General features: G+C 41.4%; 2 protein-coding genes across 3 annotated transcripts in view; both read left to right on the top strand.

Moving 5' to 3' along the window:
* Window positions 1–6,547, top strand: part of adgra2 (adhesion G protein-coupled receptor A2) — a 39,048-nt gene extending 32,501 nt beyond the window's left edge. Inside the window, exons 9-19 of the mRNA XM_020093596.2 lie at window positions 13–211; window positions 340–489; window positions 589–750; window positions 1,066–1,266; window positions 1,346–1,535; window positions 2,632–2,840; window positions 2,931–3,058; window positions 3,138–3,261; window positions 3,346–3,494; window positions 4,193–4,282; window positions 4,433–6,547. Coding sequence (XP_019949155.2) covers window positions 13–211; window positions 340–489; window positions 589–750; window positions 1,066–1,266; window positions 1,346–1,535; window positions 2,632–2,840; window positions 2,931–3,058; window positions 3,138–3,261; window positions 3,346–3,494; window positions 4,193–4,282; window positions 4,433–5,858 — 3,028 coding nt within the window. The 3' untranslated portion in view covers window positions 5,859–6,547. The remainder of the gene's footprint in view (window positions 1–12; window positions 212–339; window positions 490–588; window positions 751–1,065; window positions 1,267–1,345; window positions 1,536–2,631; window positions 2,841–2,930; window positions 3,059–3,137; window positions 3,262–3,345; window positions 3,495–4,192; window positions 4,283–4,432) is intronic.
* A 1,705-nt stretch (window positions 6,548–8,252) lies between these two features.
* On the top strand, window positions 8,253–21,711 carry rab11fip1a (RAB11 family interacting protein 1 (class I) a). 2 transcript variants are annotated; one of them, XM_020093955.2, is made up of 6 exons: window positions 8,253–8,977; window positions 14,608–15,044; window positions 15,183–16,131; window positions 17,321–19,030; window positions 19,327–19,432; window positions 19,922–21,711. In XM_020093955.2, the coding sequence occupies exons 1-6, from the start codon at window positions 8,628–8,630 to the stop codon at window positions 20,123–20,125; spliced, it is 3,756 nt and encodes a 1,251-aa protein (XP_019949514.2). In that variant the 5' UTR covers window positions 8,253–8,627; the 3' UTR covers window positions 20,126–21,711. The 2 variants fall into 2 exon arrangements, with proteins under 2 accessions (XP_019949514.2, XP_019949515.2); XM_020093956.2 differs by lacking the exon at window positions 17,321–19,030.
* Window positions 21,712–22,478: the final 767 nt, after the last annotated feature.

Here is a 22,478-nt window from a genome sequence, read left to right as displayed (position 1 = left end):
TTTAATCCCCAGGTGGCCAAGAACCCTGGCAGGCATCACCTCCCAACAATACTGCCTACAGCTGCGTTACCCTTCCCTGTCTGTGGAGGGGGGTATGGAGCAGAAAAAGGCCTCTCGGTACTGTGATCGTTCTGGAAAGTGGCAGGACGGTGACTACTCAAACTGTCACTACACCAACGGCATCACCCGTGTCCTGCATACCTTCATTTTGGTCAGTACTGCTGTCAGTGCATGGTTTACTTTCTCTTTTACTTTGTGGTGGTTTGTCCGTGGTTCATGATCAGTAAACACAATGAAGAGTCACTTTAATGACATCAGACTTTATGTCTTGTTCTACAGAGGCCAATCAATGCGTCCAACGCTGTCACTGTTGCACATCAGGTGCGCATGTACACTCTGGAGGCTGCAGGCTTCACTGACTCAGTAGATGTGTTGTACGTGGCACAAATGATGGAGAAGTTTATGGAATATGTCCAACATCTGCAGGAGGTGAGCTGGATTTAAGTTTACATTTAAATTAGCTATGTACAGATATGTGCTCTATTGACATAACAGTGCTTTTAACTTTTCTGTGTGTGTTTGCTGCAGTTGTCAGAGGTGTTGGTTGAGATGGGCAGTAACCTGATGCAGGTGGACGACCAGATCCTCGCTGTCGCTCAGAGAGAGAAGAGAGCCTGCAGCTCCATCGTCTACTCTCTGGAGACACTGGCCTGGCCTCAGCTGCACAGTCATGCTCAGGACTTCTCCATGGTACCCAATTAACCTGATGTTTATCTCATCATGAGCTTTAATAACAGTTCATGCAAAACTTCTAGAGAATCCCACTGAATATATTTAGAGTTTATCCCTCCAATCGCACGTGCATACATTTGCAACCAAGGCATTAATGTGAATATGTCTTGTTGATCTAATGATTTTGCCGATGGAGCACAGTTAAACAAACAATTTAAAAGTAAAATGTAAAATCTATCAATTCAATTGACACCATATCTGGATGACTGAAATGAACTACTGATAATATATATAAATAGTCCTCACCATTAATATTTGTTTTTTATCTTTAAGGTGTCTCGGAACATTGTGATGGAGGCCCACCTAATCCGACCGGCCCACTTCACTGGTATCACCTGCACTGCGTACCAGCGTCGTGAGGTCTCCGTGGGCAGCCTGGGATTAGACATGGCAGAGTCCAACCATGAACAACAGCTTCGTTTCCGCTGCAGCACTGGCTCCCATAACACCTCCCTCAACAATTTTCTGCTAAAGGTGAGGCATGAGCGAGGTTCAATGGTGGATTTCAACTTTAAATACATGATTTCCATGTTTGTTATGTTTTCTTCTCCAGAATTCAGTGGCCCTGGCGTCTGTGACTCTTCCAGCGACTCTGTTTCCTCCTGATGCTACTGCAGACTGTAAACTGCAGTTTGTAGCTTTCAGAACCGGCAGCTTCTTTCCTCTGTCTGGAAACTCGAATAACACTGGGGATCACTCCCGCAGACGCAGTGTCAACACTCCTGTCGTCTTTGTAGGTCTAGGTAAGGAATCTTCCTCTAACTTAAAATACTAAATATTAAAGATATATTTCTAGGCTTCTTACTTAATTTCACTTAATGTAGATATATGTAATATATGACATTTTCATAGAATATTTCTAGTATTGCTATATTGTGGAGTCATCTCTATATGTCTATAACGTCACAAAATTTGATGTTATGGGGTAAAGCTAATACCAGTCATTTTGTAAAAAGAAAAACACAGGATGCCAGGATTGACACGATTACATTTTCAAAACAACAGAAGGAGCGAACAACATGTTTTGCATTGTGCTTCATCAGATTTGTTCTTCTGTAATTAGATACACGTTACATAGTCTGACACAGGAGCAGATCCAGGAGTGGGGCCTGGGGGGCTCTGTCCCCTGCTGAAAATCAGATTGACCCCTGAATTGAAAGTTTTTAATAAAGTAGTCACTTACTAACAATACTGACATAAAATATGCCAATTTCTTAAAAAAAAAAAAAAAAAAGTACACAAACTGCTTGAACAAGGAACACTTTTCAAAATATAGTCAATGATTTTTGGATTCACTTAAAGCTATATAGGTAACAGGGAATGAAAGAATGACTTAAATGTGCATATTACCAAATCATAAATTGAAAATGTTGATGGATGTTGGACACATAACTGAGCCCTCTATGTAAATCGTAGTCTTTTAGGGCTCCTGATTTAAAAAATCCTAGATCAGCCAAGCTGGTCTGACTGTACCACCATATTAGAGGAAGAATGTATACAGTATGGATAAATGAGAATACTAGAAAGCCCACCTTCCAATTTGTATTGAATTTCTACACTTTTAATCAGGAATAATTTATTGTAAAAGAAGCAGAGAGACACTTTTTCTATTCCAACAGAAGTGCTTGTTGCATTTTCTACTAGTAATCTAAAACATAAATGAATTATAAAACCTTGATAAAATGTAATACATCTCAGCATTTAGTCCACTGTGCTCTTCAGATGAAAGGAGCACAGTCACTAATCAATGTCTGTGGGGGTTGTTGAGAATTATGATTTACCTACTAATATTAAGGTATCTATTAAAACAACTGGGTCATCAATCCTTTTCTGTGACAGAGGGATGTAGCATGTGGAACCACTCAGAGCCTATCTGGGTGTCGCTGCGCCACTTGTCCCCTGGCAACGAGGCAGTGGCAGCCCAGTGGAGCCTGAAGGGACAGGAGAGGCAGGGAGCCTGGAGCCAGGAGGGCTGTCAGCTGGTCCATAGTGACAGCAGCACCTCCACCATGCGCTGCTCTCTGCTCAGCAACTATGCTGTGCTGCAGGTGGGATACCAAGTTTTTCTAAATATGATTCATCCAGTTATCAACAATGAATGAGACTTTCATTGGCTGAATGTCTTGTTTTTTCTCCAGGACGTGCCTGACTTCCCCAGATCCACACCCATGTCTGTAACCGTGCTCCACCCTGTGGTGTACGCCTGCACTGCAGTGCTGCTCCTGTGCCTCTTCACCATCATCATCACACACATACTACATCACAGGTATGTGCATTCAGAGACGTTGCACCGCTGCTTGCTATTGGTTTTTATCTTCTAATTATTTTACTCTGTGTCCATACAGCTCTATTCACATATCAAGAAAAAGCTGGCACACATTACTGAATACCTGCTTCCACATCGCCATGACAACAGCCATCTACACAGGAGGCATAAGCTTGACCAGCTACCCTGTGGTCTGTCAAGCAGTAAGTTTTGAGTTTACACTGACTCATAATTTTTCAAAACCGGTGTGTAAACTCAATGTCTGATCTGACTAAAATATGTAACAGGTGGGCATTGCACTGCACTACTCGTCGCTGTCGACCCTGCTGTGGATCGGAGTCAGCGCCAGGGTCATCTACAAAGAGACGTTGTGGAGGTTGCCACGGCAGCTGGAGGGAGAGTCTCCTGTTCCACCTACTCAGCGTCCTATGCTCAGGTCAGGGCACAAGCGAGCCGCAGCACACCTTCACCCACTTCCTGTACCATGAGATTAGTATTTGCTGTCAATATGGTTTATGCTTTAGACAGATGCGGGAGTTCTTGTGCATGGCCACCCAAACTCAAAGGCAGTCATTGTGCCCTGACAACTAAAGTCCCTCTGTTTTTAAGGAAACTTTGGAGGGACATAAGAGAATATTGCTGTAAGGCACAGAAAAGCCATAAGATTAGAGGGGAGGAATGTTTGAAACCAACACAACAGAAACTGAGGGGGTCACCATAAATCTAAGCACAGCCATTCAGGGGGGTGCTCTGTCTTTCTAAATATTCCCTTCTATTTTTCACCCTCACCCCCTTCCATCCCTGTGATCATATACTGTGCCCCTGACCTCATCGGACCTCCAGCCACCTCTTTGTTGCCCACTCGGCCACATGGTATGAGAGTGAAATAAATCACAGCCTTCCCGGGCCAGTTCTGACCCTTGTAACACTCTGCCCACTAAAAGGGTGAAGGATCACACAGCTCTGTTCAGATTATAGACAGTTAAAAACACTGAAAGGAAAATGACAGAGACATGCACACTTTAAAATCACTGTGGTCGAACAGCATCCTGTGGCACAAACAACAACTGCTCTTTATTTCTGAAACTGCAGCTGGGAATGTGTATTCTTAATGTTTTTCCTCTGTTATTCAAGGTTCTATTTGATAGCTGGGGGAGTTCCTCTTATCATTTGTGGGATCACTGCAGCTGTCAATGTCAACAACTATGGAGACAACAGCCCTTAGTGAGTACTTCTGTCTTCATTCTTGAGCCATTTGTCTCATGAGGCTGTCTTGTTGTTAGGTGCTGAAGTGAATAATTCTCTTTGACATGTTTGATACACAGAGATGTCCTTGTTTTGCTCTGACCCTTCTGACATCTCTGCCTCTTGCAGCTGCTGGCTGGTGTGGCGCCCCAGTCTAGGGTCTTTCTTTGTCCCTGCCGGCCTGGTGGTGTTGGTGACCTGGATCTATTTCCTGTTCACTGTGTTTCGCCTGAGGCACCGTGTGGCCAAAGAATGCACAGGAACCACCCTGTCCTCTCCTGTGACTGAGAGCCAGCCCGCGCTGGCAGGAAGCACCAGCCTGCTCTCCACAGACTCAGTGGTGGGACCTATAAACACTGCTGTGGCTCCAGAGGACCAGTACTCGCTGAAGACACAGTTCTTAGTGCTGGTGGCCACTCACTTTCTGTTTGTGGCTCTGTGGTGTTGTGGAGCCATGGCAATGTGGCTGACAGAGCACACTAGTTTGTTGTTCAGCTGTCTCTATGGGATGGCTGCCACCATTTTGGGGATTTTTCTGGTGGTGCACCACTGCTTCAGACGGATGGATGTGCAGGCCTCGTGGCTGGCATGTTGTCCAGGCTACCGCCGTTCTCATCCCATGTCCACTTACACACACACCTGCACTACCGGGAGTGGAGTGCAGACTTCTGAGCAGGGATCCCAACTTTTCATCAACTGCCATCCACCCGCTGAATCTCATAACTCCTCATCAGCTAGGTCGTCATCCACTCCAAGTGGGATCAGCAGCGTGGGCCCTGGGCCCTGTAAGCTCACCAACCTGTTACAGGTGGCACAAGAGAGTCCAAACAATCAATCAGTTTCACGCGCCCCTGCAAGCAACAACACTAGCACAAGTACCGACAACACCACCAAGCCAACAAACAATACTCTGCCCTCCAATAACTCTGTAGCCCCAGTGCATCCACAGAGAAGGAAAGTGAGTAGCAGAACTAAACAAGGGAGCAGTCAGTATCACCATCGGAGTGAGGGGAGAGGTCACTATCGTCTCAAAGCACTAAGGACCGCTGCAGGTGGGGGCAGCCTTGGCGCTTTAGGGCCCACAGGTTTAGAGCACCTCAGCTCCTCTCATGGGGTTTACAAACAGGCCACGAGTGAGAACGGTAGCATTCACCACAGCCTCTCAGAGAACCAGGCCAGCCCACTGACAAATGGGAAGCGGGTGGGGGAGTCAGTGGCCACAAGCCCCTCAGAGGGAAGTGACGGCGGCAGCAGTGGGAGTCGCAAACCCTTCCCTTTGCTACCTTCCATGGCCAGCAGGGTGGCCATGCACGGTGCTCAGAGACGATGTGCCAGCAGAGACAATTTGAAACTGGCAGCTGCTGCAGAGCGGGAGACGAAGCGCTGCTCGTACCCCTTGAACAGTGCCACGACCACTGTGCCAGGGGCTGCTGCTCCAAATGGCACCCTAAAAAACTCAGTGCTGGAGCTGGAGCAGGATATGAGTGGCACTGACCAGTCGCAGAGCTCTGTTGGAATGAAGAGCGGCTTGTGGAAAAGTGAGACAACAGTGTAACCTATACTTACATGTGAACTTCTATGCATGACCTTAAAGAACTCTTAAATGATCAGGTTATGTTTTAATGGTCTCTTGATTATAATAATTATATAATTTAAGATATAAAATCATGAAGGCATCCAGGACCCTAAACTGGTACTCTTGCCTCTGTAGCATTGTAAGAATTTTCTGTGAAATGGGAAACAAAAATATTGAGACTGGGTTTTTTTATTGTCATTTTCATACATAAGATACTCGTTTATTTTATCCATTTCACGCAAAAAAAGTAAAAAAAATCTCTAAAATTGGCATATGATGTTGATTTTGGACGTCTAATGAAAGCTTTACTTTTTTAATTGTGATTTTTCTATGCATATCAACTATAGCATGAAATAGACAGCGAGATGGTCTGTTTCCAAAGTACAGCTATATGCATTTAATCTGTGGACAGTCTTTCACCCTTATGTTTGCTTCAAGTAACAGCGTGTCCTCATGTATGCACTTGTATGTTCATTGTGTGTGTGTGTGCTTGTGTGTGTGTGTGTTTGTGTGTGTGCGCGCATGTGTGTGTGCATGCATGTGTGTGTGTGTGTGTGTGTGCGTGTGTGCATACATACAGTGGAATAACTGTATGAATGTGTCTGTACAGAATCTTTGTGTGAATTAAAAAAAGCTATGTGAAACTTTTGAATATATGATGAAAATCTTTCATTTTTATTTTCTATGTATTCCCATCAGCACTGACAGAGCTCCCTTCCCTATCTAATAAATTCAGACAGATTAAAAACCAGGGCCTCTCTTTCATACCCAGTCAATAGAAGACTTTTTCTTTAAGGCATGTAACGTATCAATGACTGCCCCCTCCTGGATGGCAATGATACTTTTCAGCTGCTGTCATGGTTAAGAATGTATCAGACTTGTGAGTGTGTCAAATCTTGTTTTTGGTTTTGCAATGACAAATGTTTACATCCCATACTGACTTGACAGGGAACCTTCTCACTATGATTTTAGAAGTGTTGATAATCAAACTTTCTAAAAGGATTATCGTCAAAGTGCCTGTTATTTTTAACAGGCCTGAACAAAAGAAAAAGATGAACACATTCTATTAGAATAATGCCATTTTTAGTCAACCTTGTAATTCAGGAAATGACATTATCCAGAAATACTGTTTCCACCATGCAACTCATTGTCACTGCTTTTTTCCAATTGTTCTTTGAGAGCAAGTCCTCTGTTGTGCCTACTGTTGTATATTTAGTCTGCTGCAGTATGAGCTCTTTTTTCCATCAGTCATAACGTCTATTCCATATGAGTGTGACTCATATTGAACCTCTCATGAGAAGCAAATATAAACATTGACATAGTCTTGACTTGATCACATGATTCAGTGATGACATCATGTCCAAGTACATCATACATCTGGTGTATATATTGTTACCTGAGCACACTGTCTTTCTTTCTTTGTCGTAGAGCGCATGCAGAAAAACATTTTCATTTCAACCTGATAAGACGCTTTTTTACTTTTTTATGTTTCCTAAGATACCTGCTATGTTGCTAAAGAAGGGAGCACACGTCAGTCGCTTTTCCAGTTATTCATGTTTAATGATTTATAACTTGTGAAATTCTACTGAATTTCCATTTGTTTTCACTTGCTGAAACTTGAACTCTGATGAGTGATCTCTATTTTGCATATTACTCAGGACAAACGCCCATGATGATGACATGGCGTGGAACATTTTCTTCTCCATTGTACGCCCTAGAAATAATCAACCTAAAATGTAAGCCTAAAATTTAATTTCTGCTTAATGTGTCGATGAGGACCTAATGAATAGATCAAGTACAAGATAATAAGACGTGGGAGAGAGCTAGAAAATAATGTAATGTAATTTCATCCTGGTAACTTTTGGATGACTGGGTGGACTGATTAATTAATCTCAGGCCATTTGACATGAATTAACGTCATTACATGAACCCCCCTTTGTTTTTGGTGTCCAAAAACTAATGTTAATTTTTAGATTTGCATATCTAAACCTTATTTTCTGTTACAATAAAGAAACAATTCCTGCAGTGACAGGTTTAGATATTTTTCAAATATGTTTTAAATGTCATATATCATTCAAGAAACTAAATTAAACTAAGCCTTACATAGTTTTACCATAGACTATATATAAACAGAGTTTTTACACGCTCAATAAAGTGCTACATGAGCTTCGCTGGCCTCAGGTCAGTGTTTGCGGTTGCTCAATGAGACTCCTCTGTGACTTTACACGAGTAAACTGATTCCTGATCAGTGACTGATATCACTAGTTAACGGTCCGCCATGCCCCAACGCCCACCTCCTCCGCTGTCCAATCACTGACGCGTCTGACAAGACTGACAGAAGCATCAGCCAATCCTGTCGCGTTGTGTTGATCCTGGATGGGAACTGACAACATCAGGGAAGTGAAGTGAGGAACTTAGCGGAGGAGAAGCTGCGTCTTCGTGTTTTCGCCTCTTCCTAGAGTCGGTCACTCCGCAGCGATGTCGTGGTGTGGTTACCCGGACCTGTACTGACGTGGACTTTGAGTTAACTTAACTTTAAAACTTTAAACTCAGAGGAGGGAGACGTGTTTCGACACCAGCCCGAGCTTCCTGAACAGGAGTCAAGCTAGGTAACAGGAACCCGCAGCGGCAGAGGGCGGCGAAGGTGAAGTAAACAGCCCAGGAAGAGGTTAACCAGCGGCCCGACGGTGTCCACTACCTCCAAGACCATCCGGATTAACTTTGGTTAAGTTTAGCGGGGGTTAAGAAATGTCTCTGGTGGACCAGAGCCAGCAGTGGTTCCCCACCAGCGTTCAGGTAACGGTGCACCAGGCTCGGAACCTCCGCGTCAAGGGGAAGAATGGCACCAACGACTCGTACGCCATCATGCAGGTGGCCAAAGACAAGTTCTCCACCTCGGTGGCCGAGAGAAGCGTCGCCCCGGTGTGGAAGGAGGAGGCTTCGTTCGACCTGCCGCTCTTCCACCCGGGAAACGCCGAGCGATGCACCCTGCACATCATCGTGATGCACCGGGCTCAGATCGGACTCGACAAGTTCCTGGGTCAAGCTGTGATCAACCTACTGGAGCTGCACGACGACAGGTCCCGCACGAAGACAGAGTAAGTCACCGCCGTGAAGTGGGCCTCATGTGGTCATCACTCATGAGATCACTCGTCATGTTCCGCCGTGTCAGAGGATCAGGTGGATGGAAATGTCTGAAAACTTTATTGCACACACATAACTTCAGTATCAGTACAAAAGTTCACTGTAAGTTAGACTACATCACAAACGTCACAGCCAGAGAAATGCTCCTCTGATACATAGTTTGGCAAACTAACATCGTGTATCTGTATCCCCAGCTACATGCCTGACTATTGTTGATATTCATTCAGATTTATTTCCTTAAATTATTTTGAGCCCACACTTACAACACTGCCTTGTTTGTAATATGTCCACATCCTCCTGAGTGGCTGACTACAAACAGACCAAGTCCCTCAGATGAATTTTGTTTCCTAACCATACTGTGACTGATCGTGATCACTGGTTGTATGTAGATGTCATTATTTTCCTGCACGTTGTGTATTGTTTTTGAAGTGGAAAGCATGAAAGGTTCAGTGTGTAGAATGTGGTGATATCTAGAGTTGAGGTTTCTTGTTGCAGCTGAAAGAGTCCTCACCTCACCCTCCACTTCCCAACATGAAAGAGAACCTGTGGTGAACTTCAGTTGTCATGAAAACTCAAAAGGTTTTAGTTTTCTCCAGTTTGGACGACAGTAAAAAACATGGTGGCCTCCACAGAGAGGACCCCCCTCCATGTAAATATAAAGTGTTTAAATATAAAGGGCCCATTCTATGGTAAAGAAAACTACAATTCATACAATTTAGATGAAACACATCAGTGGAAACATCATTAGGATTATTTTATATTCAATTTCTGCCAAAAATCCCTTTCACCTAAATCTTACACACTGAACCTTTAACACAACTTTTGTGGCTAATGAAAATCTACCCAACTGTTACTGACATATCACTACAATGTTGATGTTAGATTTTATCCAAACCATAAAACATTATGATTAACTAACACAGCTTATGTATCTTTGAAAATTGCCATCAATGAAAAACAGTTGTAAACTGACTCATATTAGCTGATGTCTCCTTTTAATACAAAGTTTGGTCAAATTTGGTAACTGTAACAAAAAGCATTGAACATTAAATGTTGTAAAACACCACACATACACTGTTATGCCCATTAGCTAAACAATTTGAAACGTGTGAATTATATATTAATCATTTTAATTTTCATTACATAGATAGAAGTTGATAAGTTTCCTTTATGGGATAAATGAAAATTAAGTTATGGCCATTTTGTGAACAGTGTACAAATATAGTGAGCTTAGAAAGAGTCACAAAATGGAAAAAAAAACATGTAGATGGTGATGAACTCTCTGTACCCTCCCTCCTCTTATCAGTGTCTGGAAGGAAAAACAGACACCATGCAGTCTAAATAAGTCTCATCTCAGCTTCCGTCTGTCTTCCTCTCCCCACTGGGCCACACCTCAAACTCTCTCACTTCATAATCTGGTGTGAAGCCAACACTGTTACTGGCAGCTTGGTGATTGAGGCCTTTCTGGAAATCTTTTCTTGTTTTGTTTTTCCCATTGCTGCTGTTACTTCTGCACATTCCTCTGGGTTATATACCAACAGTATTTTTCCTCACACCCTGATGTGTTAAATGAGTCAGAGCGACTTTTGTGGTTTGACGTAACATGGGTGTAACGTGGCCATAACAAGACTCAAAATAAAACATTAGATTATGCGCTGAATTAGGATTTACACACCCCCTTATGTAAGATGCTTTTTCAATATAAACAGGGCTTAATATAGACACTGTCAACTGTAACCTATCCTGGAAAATCTCTTCCAATAGATTTGTGAAATATATTTAATTATGTGCTGCTGAAATGACCTTTGGTAAAGCCTGCGTGGGATTGTGTGCTCTCACTAATCACTTAACAGAGGCCAGTCCTGACTTGGTGCTGGAATGACCTCATTCACTTAATTATCACCATCATATCTGAAATGTTATCTTGTGTTTCCACAGCAAGTTTTTACACTTCAATGGCAAAGTTCATTCTTTGTGCTTTCCTTTTCGAACTGTGAGCACCTGCTGCCTGTGCTCGGCTTCCTCATGCCGTCTCCTTTAAGATCCAACATGCAGGCTGGGTATTGGATGTTGTTGTTGTAGCCTGAAAGCGTGGTGTTAAATTACTCTCCTAATTCCTTGTACTGCTGATACAGGGTGTGACATTGAGAACTTTGTTTTTCTGTTGAAAGGGAACTCTGCAGTTGCCTCTAACACAAAAGAGTGCATTCGAGATGAAATGAGGTTATAACACACATTTGAGTTTGTCAGAGCGTGAGAAGCATTAATTATCTCAAAACATCAGACAAACAAGATCAAAACCTTGGGAAATTGTAATTAAAATGGTTAGTTTTATACTGAGTTAGAATAGGTTTAGAGAGATTTTCAGCATGGAGTGATTTAAAGCTGAGATTTGACTTGACTTTGAGAATTTGATTATTTCCACGATTAATTGAAAATTGATCTTTAGGTCTATAAATTGTAAAAAAAAGTTTGAAAAATAGCCATTACATTTTAAAGTTAGTTTAAAGGGATGGTTTGTGTTGTTTGTCTAACAGTCTGAAATACAGCAACATTCAGTTTAAAGTAATGTAAAGCAGAGAAAAGCTGTAATACTCACATTTTCACTGCAGGACTGTAGTCATTACTATTCATTATCAAAATTACAATATGACCAAGTGCAATTTGCTGGACCTCCAATGTTTTGATTAAGGTAAAATGATTCATATAATTTTAAATGATTCATTATGCTGCTCCAGACATTAAGTGTCCTACAAATTTTATTCTCCAGTTTTTAGGGATGATGGTTGTTTCAGGAGACGCCAGCAAAGGTTTAAAGGTTTTATCATCATCATAATATTTCTTTATCAAAATGAAATGCAAATATTCACACTAAGATCGCAACTCATCACGGCTACAATATAAAATTTAAATAATTTCAATATAATTTTTTACATATTTACATGTATCCCTAATATTTGCATAACAATGCTTAAAAATGAATCAACAATGAAATTGTTTGTTTTCTCTCACAGTTGTTCTTGTTGGGTTGACATTTTCATATTTCTTGTTTTGTATGAACTTTTGTTTAAACCCCAAAGGAAACAAATCTCACAGTTTAAAGATTGAAGTTGTAAATGTTTCTCAATGTTTGCTTAAAAAATGACTAAACCAATGCATTCAAAAATAGTCATCCATCTGCAGCAGATATTTTGGAGTAATGATATTAGAGCAGCTGCAGTAGTGACAGAGCTGAGAGTCAGGTTCATTTGTACAGACAAGAGAGCCACAATATTTATTTTGTAATCAGTGGCACTAAAAATAAATCCCTCAGTGACGTAAGATTTGTGTTCACCCAGTACGAGAGTCACCGCCAGTGAGTCCAAGCTAAATATCAATTTATATAACTGCAGCCCTGGCTTTTAGAATATTAAAATTTTCATATTAATTGAAAAGTTATAAATCTTCTTAAATTAGTTCTGTGAGTTTTAAACAATGTTTCCATGGAATCTATCTATGTTTTACTCTATTTACCCTGTGTTGTTTCAGTGGTTGAGTTCATTCTGAAGAACACCATTAGGGTAAACACAGGCTTGTTAATCATTACGCATGTACAAGAAGTGCCCTTGACAGTTAACAAAGGGAACCTGTACAGCAGGAACGGTGTGCATCATACAGGACAGAACATGCACACCCTCAGCTTTTTAACAACTGTCATATTGCATTGTGTTTTTATAGTCAACCTAAATGCGTACTCTGATATAATAAGCAAGAACAATCCATTTCTTGATTGGCTTGATCTCTGTTCTCGTGGTGAGACTTGGTTAACGATTGTTTGACTTGGCAGGTTGGGTTTAGGGTTGGAAACAAGGAGTGTTTGAATTATATTCAGCGTAACATTCATCACATACTGAACAGCACCTCCCTGCTTGTTTGAAAGCGTTTGAGGAATGTTGGTTCACTCCCATGCTTGTTTCCTGACTGTTATCCCTAGAAGAGCATGTCTGGATGTCTGCGTTATGATGACACGAATATAAATGCTGCAGCTGCGAACTCCACATGACCCGCTGTTAACTGCCTGCTCACTGTCACTTTTATATTTGCATTCGGTAATAGATATTCTCAGCATACCCCTGATTATTTCCCTCAATGTTGATGATTTTTAATGGGACCCACATACAGTATTATTCTACAAAATGATTTAAGAGGAATTCACCTTTACTTGGAGTGAAATAGTAAGTACCCCGCTGTGGATCAGAAGAGTTCAGGAGGAGAAAGGTTCACCATAATGGGCACCTCGTCTACAGTATTAATGGGATAGTTCACTGAAAAATGAAAATTCAGTCATTATCTATTCACCACCATGCTGATGGAGGGGGGGGGGGGGGTAAAGTGTATGAGTCCACAAAACACTTTTAGATTTGGCTGCAACCCTGTTTACCCCTGAAACTCCTGGACTGGACTCAAACACTTCATCTACCCCTCCATCTGTATAGTGGTGAGTATATAATGAGTAAATATTGTTTTTTGGTGAACTATCTCTTTAAGGCATCTATTAATAGCAAGGTTTTAATAACACAAGCTGAAAGCATCTGCATGTAATGATGTTAATGGTTTGTGTTGGCATGGTTTTAGACAGGGCTCTCCAGAACACTCCTACCTTCCCCTTACAGACAATAAGTGCTGATGCTGTACAACACAGAGGACATAGTTGGGGGGGGGTGTGTGTGTGTGTGTGTGTGTGTGTGAACAAAGCTCTTATTGTCAGGCTTTATCTGTGGGTCGCATGATATGACCAACTGGAACAAGCCGTACACTGGTTAATGACACCTATCAGTCTCGGGTTGAATAAGACACAGCACATGAACTCAAACAGATATAAAGAGTTTGAAGTCAGAGTCAAGGAACCATGTGATATATGTTGGGTATTTATTTACAATATGTAGTTTATTACATTCATCTTTAACCCATATATCGGTTGGTGTTTTTTTTTTTGCTGATTATTTGCCAGTAAGGAAAACTTAACTTACAAAAGAGGTGTAATTAGCTTACATTTAAAAAAATGTAAGTTTATTTTCTTGAATCAAGTTCTATATATGTGGTTGTATTTGTGTTATCTTTTTATTTACAGTTTCTTATAATAAAGTCTGTGGGGGTTTGATAACGACATCTTAATAATTATTCCCAGTATTTATATATTTTTAGATATATGGGCCAATATATCAGTATAAGAAATGTTTTACTCCTTTACATCTGTATCAGTATCATCCCCCAAAAAATCAGTCAGGCTCAACTCATCACACACTTAACACTCCCAGCAAAAAGGGACTGTTTATCATTTCTGCTTGATTAACAATGAATTGGTAATTAATCACAAGTGTTGTTTGATTATGTGTCAAACCGCTAATAATTGTGTCCTGCACATGTTAACTTGTATGAGTCATGTCATTTGTGTCTTGATACCAATTCACATGCTACCTGCTGCAATGTAGTAAACTGTGTGGTGGGAAAGTTTTGATCCTTTTATTAATTCTGAAGACATTTTCTGTGATTTTGCAAAACTTTCACATCAACCACCTGTTTATTTATTTTTTTCTCTCTGCAGTTGGTTCAAGCTGGTGGACAAGTCTGGAAAAGAGGATAAAGTGCGAGGGGAAGTGCTGCTAGATATACAGTTTATGAGAAACAACATGTCGGCCAGCATGTTTGACCTTTCTATGCAAGACAAACCACGCTCACGCATTTCCAAGCTGAAGGACAAAGTCCGTGGAAAGAAGAAGGACGGCTTCTCTGACTCTGCCTCAGCCATTGTTCCCTCCGTCAGCCAGGTCCTTACTGACAGTGACGGAGAGGCTGATGCTCAGTCACTCAATCAGTCTTCAGGAGTGAAAAAGAAATCAAAGCTCAAATCCCTCTTTGCACCTAAATCAAACTTGCAGCGGAACATTTCACAGTCCATGTCTACACTGGGGACTCTTCCTGAGAGGAACTCATCTCTTAGTGGCAGTCGCTCATCTGGCCTCAATGTAGACTCACCTGAAGGTAATATAACCTTTCTCTACTGTGTGTGCTCTGTCTGTGGATATTTCTGTCTTTCTTCTGCTGCAGTGCAAGTTATGTAAGTTTTGTGGTTTTGCATTTCAACCATGACATCAGGCTTCTCTGTTTTTCTTCCCACAGTGAAGAAGAAATTCAAATTCCTGGGACACAAGCGAACAGGCAGCTCTGACAGCAAGGTGTCTCAGGGTCCTTTCTCCCTACTGGGTCGCTCCAAGCAGAGCAACAGTGACCAGAACAACCTTTGCATCAACGGCAGTCATGTGTACGCAGAGGAGACGGAGCCAAAAAGTGGATCTACACTCAGTCTGAACAGCTCAGGCCAAGGCTCTGCGGAGGATGTCCACAAACTCACCTCTGATGCCTCTGCAAGTTCCTTCGGAAATGTACCTGACCCCACCCCCACCTCCAGACATGAATCAACAGACAGAGCTATATTGGAACAACGACGCCACCAAGAGGAGGAAGAGAGACGGCAGGGAGAAGAGAGGCACATAGCAGAAGCAAAGAGGGCGGAGGAAGAGGAGAAATACAGGGCAGAGGCCAGGAGACTGAAGGAGGAAGAGGAGCGCAGATATCAAGAGGAACAGGAGAGGAAGAGAAGATTCCTTGAGGATGAAGAGAGGAGGAGGAAACAGAGGGAGGAGGAGGAGGAAGAGAGAAGAAAGCAAGCGGAAGAGCATAGGATGCGACAAGCAGCGGAGAATCAGAGGCTTGAGGAGGAGCGTCGTAAGTCAGAGGAGCAGAAACAACAGGAGGAGGCCTCCATGAGTGACAGGCTGTCAACTCTGTTCGGAATGATCAGAAAGAAGGAGGAGAAAAAAGAGGAGGTGGAGCAGCAAACTAAAGAGGAGTTGCCTGAAACAGCCCCTCGCAGTAACTCAAGCAATCTTGATCAACCGATCTCCCACCGCTCCACTAACCCATTTGAAGACATTCCTCTCAGCTCAGATCCTCCAGTCAGCAGTAATGAAAGTCCAACTGATCAGCAGAAATCCAGCCGCAATCCTCAAACCCCCTCTGCAATGCTCTTCCTCAACCGCAATGCAAAAGTGTCTGCAGTCAAACCCAGGTATGCTTTATTTTCATATTGTTGCATTATATGCTCATAAAAAAGTGCTGTCGTGATTATTTCATTCTTGGGATGCTGGGTACGCTATTGTTTCACTATTCTTAGACTTGTGTGACTGGAGTACCTGCACATACTGATGCTTTTTAAGTAGTATGTGCATCATAAAGAAGCGTTGTTTTTGTTCTCTTCTCTGTTATCTAGTCAGCACTAAGACGTTTCATTTTTGTGCGAACTATACCTTTAAGTGATCCCAAATAGTGCTCAGTGCTCTGATTATTAAGTTTCTTCCTGCACCATGATGTCAGCAGTGAAACTTCCACTACACTCCGCCCTTTTTTTGTTCCTGGTGCCTCAACCCTGTCAGTGTCTTGAATAACCAAAGCTTTGAATTCCATCCTGTAGTTGACAGACTTGTTTAACCAGTTTGGTCTCAGCACAGAGGAGAACTTGGGTGTGGCTTGAGCGTGTGAAGATGTTGTGGAGCAGCTTGTGAACTCTTCATAAGGAGTGACGCAGCCATAGTGTGACTTTCTGGTGATCGGATTTTACTTTTAATGGGATCTTTTTAAACTTTCTTGTGGACTGGATTGTATTTTTAAATTTTGGAAAGGTGATGGTAAGAAACTCGTACCTGCTGTTGTCATGGTTATTACAGTGGTCCTCATTTTCAAGGAAGTTTGCTCGATGGCAGATTAATTGTATTTAGTTGTGTTGTATATTTTCTTACATTTTGATGCCATGTTGGATTATCTAGCATGATCAAAGTTTCATAATCTTACAGCAGAAATGTCAAATTGTGCTTAACATATCGGACAGCTAAAAATAGAAAGAGGACCTCCAAGATGTGAATATCAATGTAGTCTGTAGTTTGGCTGTTAACACTGAACAGTGCAGCATTTTATGTGAGTTTGTTATATTTAAGAGACATTTCTTAACTGTGATTTCAAGTTTGTTATCACAGATGAAATATTCTCAGTTTAATAAGATCTAAGTTAGTCATGAAGTGAGTTGATTTTTAAGCGCTACATTATATGCATTTGTAAATGGCAATCAAATTGTTTTTATTGACTTACTTCTAGACATGTGAGATTCAAGTTAAATTGGTGATGGGTTGTTCATTGGTGGAAGTGACTTCAGATAATGTGATGGTCACACTGACCCGTAGGCCTTTGTTTTCACTCCTTGGCAGATTGTCTCAAATTCTGGAGTCTGAACCCCCTGACTGCCAAACCCCCAGTCAGCTGTGTCCTTCCCCAGCCGCCTCTGAGTCCACCCTCTCTAGTGTTCCGTCTGAGTCCCCTGATAGTTTCTCCAACTTCCACTCATCCTTGGCTCCACCAAACGTAAGGAAAAGCCTGTCTGGTTCCCCTCGTGGGAGCACAGAGGATTTGTCATCTGTGGAATTCGAAGGAGCTTCACCCACCATGTCGGAGAAGAAGAATAAAGCCCCCTTGCCACCTATGTATCATCTACATGGGAACCAAACAGGAGGAAATAACATTTCTGTCAGAGAGATGAGAAGTCCTTCAGATGTAGAGGCAGACGGATCGCAACAAGGCAAAAAAATATCTATACCACTTCCTGATTATGAATCCCTTTTCCCACAGAAGAGGCACGGAGTACAAGGGCAAACTCGATGGGATCATATTATCGCTGAAGTCAATCAGAGACAAAGGGACACTGCACCTGAACTTCTGGGTCCAGAGATGAGTGTGGATGGCCCAGGGGAGCATGAACCGAGTCCTAGGACGTTCACATCGCCAGAGAGTCCTGCCATGAGGGATTATCAAACACAACCTGAGACCAAACCTGTGTCAATAAAAAAGGCTCCTGCCCCAGCTCCCCCTAAATCAGTCTTATCTCCTCAATCAATCAGTCAAAACCAGTACACTGCCCACCAGTCTGGCATGAGACCTAATCCGTCTGCAATGCCAGGATCTAGAAACACTGACTTCTCAAGCAGAGAAAGTCTCTCTGGGATGTCCAGTGAAGGAGCGAGGAAGGCGTTGCAGCCATCACCTGCAGCTATACTTAGACCAAGTATCCAAATGGATACAAGTTCACCAGAAGATCAGCGGAAAGATGCACCCACAGCTAAACCCAGACAGAGGGCCAGTGGCAAAGAGCCAACCCAGAAAGAAGTTTCTGCTGCAGACCAAAATAAGAACATTAATGCCCAAACATTATTTAGTCAGAGTGTGAAAAGCATGGACAAAAAGAGCGGGCAGGCAAAGGAAAACTTGGTAGAGTTTGACCCGTTCCCCAGCAATGAGCTTATTTTCAGAGAGCCGCAGGCACAGAGGAACCTTTTTACTGGCAACATCCAGAAACAACAGAAACCTGAAAATCAGGGAATGACAGCCGATGATCTTGATAACATTTTTAGTCAAGATAAGCCAACAGATTCCTTTGTTCGTTCTAGTGGCAGCGATTCAAACAACCACAGTCAAAAAAGGACAGATTATGACTCAGAGCAAGCCAGCTTTCATGCTTTCCAAAGAAAGAATTCACAGAGACGGAGTCTCAAATCAAAAACTCCCCCGGATGAAAAAGGTCCTGAGTCTCAAAAAGAACCAGCATCTAAAGAAGGAACAACCAAAACGGCAGCTAAGCAAGATCTCGTCACAAACGATGTCAGGAAGGAGCCTGTCGCACTTCAGCCTCAAGCTGATGTGAGGACACAGAGCAGTTTATACAGAGCAGAGGATCAGTTTGGAGCTGACCCTTTTGCTGCTCCCTCTGCTTTGACTTCCTCTGAGCCCCTCCATGTTATTATGGAGGAACCAGGGGCTTTGTCTGGGGGAAAGACATTTTTGCAATCGTGGGTTTCACCGTCTGAGGTTCAGTCTGTCAGTGCTCAGAATAGCAATGGAGGTGGGCAAGCCTTAACGGCACGCAGGTGAGATTGAAGAGGCTCCTTACAAAGAATACATTTTTGGACTGTTTACTTAGATTTGCACATGGCTGCTGTTGTTTTATTGGGAGGCAGATAAGGTATTAGGATTAGGATTTACTTTGGGGGTGACTGCTTTGAAAGCTTGTGATTTCTTGGCTTCCATTCCTCATTTTGGGTTGAATTCTGAAAAGTGCACATGGATCAGAGTGAAATGATTTGCAAAACACTAGAGGAAATTGTGAATGTGAAATTGTGATCTCTCTCTGTGCTTTATGATAATGTATGTGCTTTCTTTACAGGCCTCATCCCGTGAAGCCCCTGACCTCTGTTGAGAGCCAGCATGCCACCAGCGCCCAAACTGTGAAGGAAATAAAGGTCCGGGACGGTACACCGGGGAAGATTAAGGTACTGTCATGACATAAATAACACACTGGGATCTGAAATGTCACCTCAAAGCAAGTTATCAATCATGTTGTCCTGAAGTAAGAATGCATTGAATAAAATCTCGTTTCACAGTGTGACATAATCTACTTACGTATTTACCTTTTTTGAGGTAATTCTGAGAACTCTTTATAGAATTTAAACTTTAACATAATGACAAAATGTCAGTTGCAGTTAACAGCCTTAATCCTGCCCCTGGAACCTGAAGTTTGAACCAAATTCATGATGAAAAGTCTCCTTATTATGTGTTGGAGGTTTTCGAAGTTGCTCATAAGATGATTTGGCTGAAATCTACAGAAAAGTCAAGTAAACTTGTAACAATTTCTTTTTTAAATCTCTGTTGAAACATTCTTGAGCCTATTCTCTCTGGGGATAAACCAAAGAGCTAATTACAGTTCAACTGAATCAATAAATAGTTATATTAACTGTATTGACCTTTGTTGCGTCCCTCAGGTGGCAGTCCCGGGTGAAAGTGGACCTTACACTCAGCTCACCCAGGGGGAGTTGATCACACTGGTAGTGAAGCAGCAAACGGACCTGTCCAAGAAGGACGCTAAAATCGTGGAGCTGGAAGAGTACATCGATAACCTGGTGCTCCGCGTCATCGAGGAGAAGCCCAGTATCCTGCAAGCCTTAAACGCCAACAAGCCAGTGTAAGGTCGTGGCTGCTGGAACGACAGAGTCCCACTCGGGTACCCAGTTTTGTTTTTCTTGTGTGAGTACGACTGTTGTCACTGTGTCATCATGTTCTCTCAGTGCACATTGTCACTGTGGCACACAGTTTCCATGAAGGTCTTAGAGCATATGCACTTTCTTTAATTTTCAGAGTCTGATGAATTTTCAGAATGCTGGAAAATATCTCTGAACTAATAATTACTTTATAACAAGCAAGTAAACATCTTTATAAAAGTAGATGAATGTATTTGTTTTGACACTAAGGTACTGGAATTTGCTTTTGATTGTTACAATAAAATATTTTCAGAATATTGCTTTATATATCATACTTGATTGAAACTTGGGTTGAGCGTTATTTAGTATACTCTTCACACTGGGCTTTGTGTAACTTTTGTGTGATGCATGACCATATACACAACCACATACGACCATTCCAAATACATGCTCCATATTCTTTAGGTAAGAATGTATTAGTATTGTCTAATCTCTAATGTCTCTAAATATATTTCCAGTACATTTACTCAGCATTCCTGCAAATAATATGAATTCTTCCCTCATCAGCTAAATATTAAGATTATGTAAAAAAACAAGTGCCCATTTCTTTCTTTTGCCTCCTTCACCTAAGTCTTATTTTACTGTGTTTGTGAGTCCATTTTGCAGCCATGTATTTTTAACCAGACAATTCAACATTCCTCACCTGTTTCACTCACCACAGTTGAATGTCAGCTGGTCTTCCAGTCCTTAAACAGTTATTGTGCCTACACTTTTGCTTCAAAGAGGTTTTTATTAAGAAAACCAGCAATCAATAAAAGCAACCAGCTACCAAATACTGTACAGCCTTTGAATAACACGTTTTTTTCACTCTTCTTTATGTGGTTGTAATCTAGCCGGTGCACATGGTGAAAAATAAAATATTATGCAAGAAATTTTACAGAATTAAATTTCTTTAATAATAATGTAAGATTTTGATCATTATGATATTTGTGTTGTATTTATATAAAAGAAATGATTAAAACCTTATTATCAGGGGAACCAGCCAGGTCTTTGTATTTGAATTACTCTCATGAATGAAAACCTATATCTATGCCTTCACATTATGATCCTCTTTGATGTCTTGGCAAATAAAGCAATATTACATTTTCAGAATGTACAAAGCTGTGCCTTCAAAAAATGTTTCATGACTTTTATGTTTGCTGGGCGGAGAGTCGTTGGCTCCCTCTATTATTTTACTGTGGCTAGAACGTCAGCAATGTGCAGAATGTACAGCTCGATATTTCTTGATGTTTGTCCGACATGAAAGTAATCATTCAGTCCATGTCAAACTTCTCGAAGGAGCGATGCTGATTTAAAATTTAAATAGAGACACTTATTATTTTACCAGACTGTTGTATTTGAGATTGCTTACAATTATTTCATGTGCATTTTCAAAGAAACAAATTAAATGAAATGTATTTTCCCATTGCCTGTCCATTCAGATTATTTTCAGTTCTGATTTTGTGTTAAAAAGTTGATCAAGCTTCCTGTATACAAATTTACAAAAATAAAAGTTTTTGAAAGGGAAATAAAAATTCAAGACTGTATATTTGTGACTATGGGTTACGTTTGGGGAGGGATAGTTATCATCAACAGATTCCAGTTTAAAAAGACAGAACCACACTGAATTGATCCATAAAGACTGATGTACTGTAGTTTATTACTCAGTGCCACAGACCTCCATTCTTATCCAACAAGCTAGTGCTTACGCACCAAATCCACAGCTGGAAATAGTCCCAGACAAATTCACAATTTACTCAGTGTGTGATGTTTACATAAAACTACCGGGTAATTTAAAAAAAAAAAAGATCTTGTCTTAATTAGAAAATGAGATAATATATTTGAGGACCCATTTTAAAAGTATCTTGTCTTAATTAGTAATGAATGGGCTTGATGATGAGACCAACAGGAAGGCCTGGGAACTCTGAGAGAGGAATTAATGCACTGTTGCTCCAGGTCTTTTCATGAGATCTGTCATAAGAATGCAGAATTTAAACTTTTTTATATCTTGTTTAAAATCTTGTTTTTTGTGGTCCAAACACAAACTAAATCATAAAAAAAATTTCTACAATAAACCTCATGTTAAAGACACTATTTTAGAAAATAGGGAAGTTAATTCTTAGTTTACGAAAAGCATGCTACTCTATAGGATTGCATTTGTTTTTAAAGACACATGGCAGTTGACTGTTGGGGTTTAAAGTGGAACTCCACTAATTTGATATAATCTGTAGTGTACTATTCACTGTTTACAGGTCTCCAGCGGAACAACTGCATTTGTTTAAAGCCCAGAAAAAGAAAAACC

The sequence above is a fragment of the Paralichthys olivaceus genome, chromosome 4 (genome assembly GCF_024713975.1).
Source record: "Paralichthys olivaceus isolate ysfri-2021 chromosome 4, ASM2471397v2, whole genome shotgun sequence".
Taxonomy (NCBI): Eukaryota; Metazoa; Chordata; class Actinopteri; order Pleuronectiformes; family Paralichthyidae; genus Paralichthys; species Paralichthys olivaceus.
Note: the sequence above shows the minus strand (reverse complement) of the source record. Positions and strands in the feature narration are given on the sequence as shown.

Coding starts and splice junctions, on each gene's coding strand:
- rab11fip1a (XM_020093955.2), top strand. CDS start 8,628: ATGTCTCTGGTGGACCAGAGCCAGCAGTGGTTCCCCACCAGCGTTCAG. Junction 8,978..14,607: donor AGGTCCCGCACGAAGACAGA/GTAAGTCACCGC, acceptor TTCTCTCTGCAG/TTGGTTCAAGCTGGTGGACA. Junction 16,132..17,320: donor GTGTCTGCAGTCAAACCCAG/GTATGCTTTATT, acceptor ACTCCTTGGCAG/ATTGTCTCAAATTCTGGAGT.